This window comes from Carassius auratus, unplaced genomic scaffold (genome assembly GCF_003368295.1).
Source record: "Carassius auratus strain Wakin unplaced genomic scaffold, ASM336829v1 scaf_tig00215236, whole genome shotgun sequence".
NCBI lineage: Eukaryota > Metazoa > Chordata > Actinopteri > Cypriniformes > Cyprinidae > Carassius > Carassius auratus.
Window position 1 is genome coordinate 175,333 of NW_020528000.1, and position 6,644 is coordinate 181,976.

General features: G+C 39.9%; 1 protein-coding gene across 1 annotated transcript; it reads right to left on the minus strand.

The window, feature by feature from the left end:
* Positions 1–2,682: 2,682 nt before the first annotated feature.
* LOC113094069 (E3 ubiquitin/ISG15 ligase TRIM25-like) lies at positions 2,683–5,263 on the minus strand. The gene is made up of 2 exons (XM_026259718.1): positions 4,489–5,263; positions 2,683–3,807 (listed from the first exon to the last, which is right to left on the minus strand). The coding sequence occupies exons 1-2, from the start codon at positions 5,230–5,232 to the stop codon at positions 2,926–2,928; spliced, it is 1,626 nt and encodes a 541-aa protein (XP_026115503.1). The 5' UTR covers positions 5,233–5,263; the 3' UTR covers positions 2,683–2,925.
* Between the last annotated feature and the right edge of the window lie 1,381 nt (positions 5,264–6,644).

A 6,644-nucleotide genomic window follows, 5' to 3' on the forward strand; every position in this document is an offset into this window, starting at 1 on the left:
AAGACTAAAGTCTCAAATCCAAAGAGATATTCTTTATAAAAGTTAAGACTCTACCACGCCCTCCTAAAACGGCTCATTCAGACACGCCCCCACACGGCTACATCACTATGTGGAAATATTAGCGTTATGCCGCCCAAATGTTCACGCAAAGAATGAAGGTATGGTTTCAGTAACAGCAGTTAGTGTTAGACAGTCATGTCAGGGAGATGTGTGTGTATCTAGGAGAAAGCTAAAGCACTTTATTTGGCCTTCTGAAAGATGCACTTAGGAATCTTTAAGATTACTTACAACAGACGGCCAATCACAATGCATTGGGTCAGTTGACCAATCAGAGCAGACTGTGCTTTTCAGAAGGAGGGACTTTGTAGAAAAATGAAACATTTGAGAGAGGCTGGGCATAGAGGACCTAAAATAATGTACAGTATTTTAAAAAATAATGTTTTTTTATAAATATTTTTTTTTTATTAAAGCATATAAACATATTCTGTTACTTCAAATACACAAAATAATGATCTTTAAAAAAGCATCATATGACCCCTTTAACATTGAATGACAAAGTAACAAACCAAGTTGGATTTGCAAAGACATGCTACACACATTTTTCTCAGAACTAACTTCCCGTTTATCAGTATATAACAAAAACCTGAAAGCAAAAAAACCTCTACATGTCCAAAATAACTTTAAATGTGTACCACACACATAATAAACTGTATGTGCACTTAAGTTTGGATGAGGATTTTGTCTCGCTGAGATGATGTGCTCTTCCGCGTCTTTCAGGGTTAAAGCACATCAGGCCTTATAACCAGTCAGCTATTACCATCTGTTGTTTTTTACATTGTGATGCCATCCATATCTGTCTATGAACATGTTATATACTTGATAACATGTCTATGTCTATGAACATGTTATATACTTGACAAGTTAAATAAACAATTCATTGTGAGACACTGCAGGCAAAACACAGTTTTTTTCAAGCACCTGTCAATTTTGAGATTTTAGGCTTTTTGGTTTTTCATAAAGTGCTTTTTCAAACTAGTGGAAGGAAAACATCAAAAAGACACTGTTAAGTGTTTCTTTTATAGCACTGTATCTGTTTGTGTCAATAGATTTCGATTACAATACATATATTTAAAGGCCGTTTTCTCAAAATGAGTTTTTTTCTCCAAACACTGAGTCATAAATCTCCACTTCAGTAGCACTTACACACACCACACTTTACATATTTATTCCTGTCTATATTCTGAAGGTTTTAACAGAGGGATTTGTTCTTATATATTTTCCTTGATTATAAACAACATTTATTCCCCCCAAAAAATCTTGAAAATATATTGTTTTCTGGCTGTTCAAAGTATTTTCTGAATTATGGAGTGACAAAAAAAGATACCCAGAATTCCCTCTGTAAAAACATTTGACTCTAATATGTCAAAAAAATGTAACAAAAATTTTGAAACTGACTTCACCTAGTGTTCAGATTTTAGTACTAGACATTTTTGCAAATTAGCACATATTTCATTAAATAATGCCTCATTTGCATATTTAAACATAACATTTTTGTTATTTTCGTAACATAACATTGTATAACAAAACTTGTAATACAATTTTTTTTTGCAATAATCAATGTAATCAATCAACTTAGTAACCTGCAGTGTCTGGTCTTAAATATGTTATTGATATTATTATTTCAATGTAATATTTGAAATGTATGCTATAACCAGTTTATATGTGCAAGTGTGGATAACTGAACTGCAATATATTCTGCATTGAAGAACAAGTTGGCTGTAATCAGTAGATGGTGCTGTTGTAAATAAAATAATGCCATATTTGATTGACGTGACCAAATAAATAAATAAATAAACCGCACGGAATTAATAACAAGTTATAGCCATTCAAGTTATGTAGGTTTGGCAGACCAAATGAGTTTAAATAATCCAAAACATCTAGCAAAGGTGCAATCATCCAAGAAATTCATCTAAATAATTCAAGAACCATAAGTAATAAGGTCATTCATAACAAAAAAAAAAAAAAAAAAACGGGGAGACTGTGGGGTGATTTGATTCAAAATTATTTAAATTATGTTATAAGGAAGTGTGAACAAGTATTTCTGGTTTTACAGACAATGTGATGAACATTCAATCTTATATCTGTTCAGCCACTGTACACATAAAACAAAACTTTGCTGCAGGTGTTTTTAGATATTTAAAACTTCATCTAATCTGCAAAACAGCACATATGCCCCTGAACAATGCTGTTTGGTAGCATGTGTGTTCATGTACTCATCATCTACATGCATAGTTTGCATTATTTTACTGTCACTTTTACTGCCATTGCCATTAATTCAAGTGAAACCACAGGCAAAACTCTTATGAAATACCTGAAAAGCACTGATAATGTTCACCCTCTGTTTCTTTAAGTGTTTCCCAGATACGGAAAAAGCTACACTGTCTATGCTGTTGCTTCATGAACAATCTACCTATCTATCTTCAAACATTCATCTAGTTTAGGGCCAAAGAAACTAGAGTTTTAAGTAACTTTTAAACAAAACCCCTTCAGTTTCTCCTATTTTAAAGTAACTCTTTAGAATAAGGAACACATATTCACTATTTACTAAATGTTTTCTCTGAACAAACTCTTAATTTGCTGCTTATTAATAGTTAGTAAGGTTGTTGTTAAGTTTAGGTATGTGTAGGATTAAGGGATCTAAAGTACGGTCATGCAGAATAAGGCATTAATATGTGCTTTAAGTACTAATAAATAATAATATGCATGCTAATAAGCTATTAATTGATTTTAAGCTTGACTTTCCTAGACTGTGTCAAGGCATTTCTTTCCATGTGCAGATGTTTACGTCATAAATGCATAAAGGACAAAAAACAACGTTGATGAAAAGTGTTGCATTAAGTGAAAATGAAAGCATGTTCATATCAATCAAGCTCCACTCAGAAGAGTTATCCATGACTCCTCTGAAGTAGAGTGGATCCCGAATGCAGGATACACCGTGTCCTTGAACACGGCACTAAATGTATGGAGGTGCTGTCTTCGCCCTCCTTGACCTGAGCTGTGGAATGCAATAGTTCCTCCTTCGTAATCCAGGGTCACTTCGACCTTCTTTGGCGGCATGACCAGCCCTTCCCCTACGGCCACATTAGCCGAGTCGTAGCACGCCGTCAGCTTCTTGTTTTTCCACTGTAGCCTCCAAGAGCTGGTGTTATGCCCCAGCCTGCTGTGGTCACCTTTGCGCGGGATGCTTTTATAGCACAGGCCCAGAGACCACATACATCCAGGACCAACCTCCACTGCCCACATGTGAACCCCTGTGGAGAAACTCTGGCTGCACATGACCTGAGTGGCCGTGGAGAAGCGTTCGCTCTGATCTCCATTGGTGCTGCTCTTAACTCCGGCGCACTGCTTGACTGTTTTGAGATCGCCGGACAGCAGAAGGCTAGGGTGGGCCGTGGCTGGGTTGAAGGTCAGGTCTAGAGGGTTCATCAAGCCATGGAGGTACTCCAACAGAAGACTCATCTCAGCGTGGAAGGCGTCTGTACGTAGGTTTGAGCGCAGCTGCTTGGCATTGGAAGACTCTTGTGAAGGTAGAGCAGGGATGGTGACGTTAGCAGCCTGGCGGATCCTTGCCTCGACGTTGAGGTAGTTCTGGATGAAGAGAACCTCGGAGGACTGAGAGAGAACCTCACCGGTGCACTTTTGGGCTTCCTGCAGCTGGTGTAGACAACCCTCCAAGTCGCATAGATTGGCCTGCCAGCTTTTGTCCCGGGAATGAAGCTTGTCGTCCATCACAGTGCTCATACGACTCTTAAAACATCACATATAAACAGCGTTAATGTGCTTTACCGGAACATGACTGTATGTCGTCAGCACTGGGGTAGATCTGTGGTGCTCTACATTAAGTGATACTGACACTTCTTTGGCATGACTACTGAAGCCTACCCAGGCTCATTGGAAATACGTACCTACATCTACATTTCTGTAAAACTCCAAAATGTACCTATATATGTGAATTGCTGCAATTTCCAGTAGAAATGAACACTACAGGCAGTACAATTCTGAGATGTTTTATTTCCTTTACACAGAGTATGATTTACAGGGCTAGAGAAACCCACACAGTACTTTGCAGAATATTGTGTTATGAGTTCAAAACAGTTCACTTTCGCTTTTGTTATTGGGTAGGTTTAGGGTTAGGCTTGGTGTAGGCGGTATGTTGTTTTCCAACACAATAGAGCATTAACTTTTGACGCCACTCAACGGATATTTGTATTCAGAAACACCGCAATATGTACCTGAAGCAATGCAGCAATACGTGCCTGTGTCAATCAGAAACCTTCAGAAAATGTGCAATATGATGAGACGTCACCTCAAACGCATATTTCCAATGAGCATTGGTTGACTAAAACCAAAAAAGACTTCCACATCATGTATATATTGTCTTAACAAATCAATTTGAACTTGTAGCATCATTTTACACCATACTTTTACCTTGTATGTAGTTATAAGTGAAGTCATGTTGTCCAGCAGTATGTTTGCTCTGGCCACCAGTTTATCTTCTGCCTTGTCTGTAGGACCTTCACTGGCTCTTTTCAGCAGAGCTTCTGTCATCTGTAGCTTGTCAGACACAGACTTCCCCAGTTCCTCGAGAACTCTCTTCATTTCCTCCTTGGCCACCTCGAACGTCTGCACCTCGTGGTGCTGGTGAGTGCCCTCCATCAGGCACTCGGAGCAGAGGAACAGGCGCTCCTGCGCGCACAGGTACTCTGTGACCTTCAAGTGCACCGGGCACCTCTTCCCATCCCGTTCTGCGGGCAGCTCCACTAAGACGTGCAGCGAGCGGTGCCGTTCCTCGTGTTTTTTGAGGTGGCTGGAGCACAAGGACATTTCACAGCGTGTACAGAATTTCACCGCAGTATTTGGGTCGTCCAGGCACAGGTCACATGGCGTCGTAGGGCCTCCTTTCAGTCCGCCGCCTGTCGTGGCCACCAGGAACCCGTCCACGATACTGCTGAGCTTGAAGTTCTTGGGAAGCGTCTCGGGGCTGCGGTACTCCTCCCTGCATTCAGGACAGCGTCTCGGAGACTTGGGATCTTCTGCGCTGGCAGCATTTTGAATACAACCAAGGCAGTAATTGTGTCCACAAGGAAGGGCCACGGGATCACGGTACAGCTGCAAACAGATCGCACAGCTCAACTCCAGAGCTAGACGCTCCTCAGGTTTGCTCTGAGACATGTCTACAGGTACTGAGTGACAGCGCTTCTCCGTGTCGTCTTTGAGAAGCGGTAACCGGTAAATCCTGTTCTGAGCCAGTGCTGCAACATTCCAGCTACAGACGACATTGTCGAGAAATGCAATCGGTTCTACCGTCATCGTGTGAACTGTTTATGGTAAATGACATGATGTTTATGGACAAAACAACAATCTCTAATGGAAAATGGGATAAATGAAACACTGCGGGTATCTATGCATGCTGATTAGATTATGTTTCTGCGGTCACAACTCAAAGGTGGACATTTAAGACGATCATTTAAAGAAAAATGAAACCAGAGGAAATCAATAATAATGAAAGCAACTTTTCACAGAGAACATGTGCTGTGCTTCTCAATGTTTATAGTAAGCAGTAATTCCTCCGTGTGGGGGCTCTCTTCGTGCCACATCTGAAAACCTTAAGAGCGTTTCATCCTGTTGCGCTAACCAGAAAACTTTGGCACTTTTGTCAAGGAAAGGATATGACTGTCTGAAAACGACGTGGTCAAACAAAGTCACGCTATGATCCCTTTGAGAGCGGATCGAAATCAAATGCTTTTGATTGTGTTGAAATCTTTAGAAAGAGCTTCGGTGAAGAAATTCGATTCAGAGGAACGTAATGCTTCTCTTTCAAAGCTCAATAATCCTAAATGAAAGAATGTCAGATTGTCTGATCAGAACGTATATGTACAGGAAATTTATACCACATTCGGTCCTGTCAGAAAAAGGCATAGAAACAGCTAAAGTTTGCAAGTGTCAACTGTAAGTGCATGACGTGTCTAGAGAAATCCTCGAGACGCTTATCAGACTCTGAAAAGTGTTCAAGAGTCTCTTGAAGATGAGTCAGACAGCTGAAGCTCTCTCGGGAGAAGCTCCCATCTGTAGGATATATCAAATCCACCAGAAGTCTTTATTGTAAGCTTCTGTCGTTTGATTTGTGGGAGACGTCCAGGTGTTGTGATCAAAGAGCAAAAGCGTCTCACTGTTGTCATCTTGTCAGATGCAATAGAATGTGAAGTTGCAGCAGGAAATCCTTAACCGACTTAACAAAAGCAGAATTACTGTAGCAGTATAACAATGCAAATTCATCAATGCAAACCTGTGCATCAGGTTTAAATACAGGCATCAGGCTAATTCCCCTTTTAACACGTGTTCTCAGTTTGAATTGAAGATTGAAATTATTCTTATTTTTATTTTATCGTCAACTCACATTCATGTCAGTCAAAACTTAAATGACTTGTATTGGTGTGAAATACAAGTTACCAAAAACACTTTTTGGATTTTTTTAGAATGCGTAAATAAAACCTGTTTCATATTAACAGCCAGCTGCTTGAAACTGGTGTCTATTCTTAGCTCACTTTCTTCACAGAATTGGGAGTAAAGGAACAGCTGGGAGT

What these genes read in the sequence shown, in the direction of transcription:
- LOC113094069 (XM_026259718.1), bottom strand. Translation starts at nt 5,232, where the DNA reads ATGTCTCAGAGCAAACCTGAGGAGCGTCTAGCTCTGGAGTTGAGCTGT. An exon ending in CACTTATAACTACATACAAG is followed by an intron (nt 3,808 to 4,488) that starts GTAAAAGTATGG and finishes TGATGTTTTAAG; the next exon opens with AGTCGTATGAGCACTGTGAT.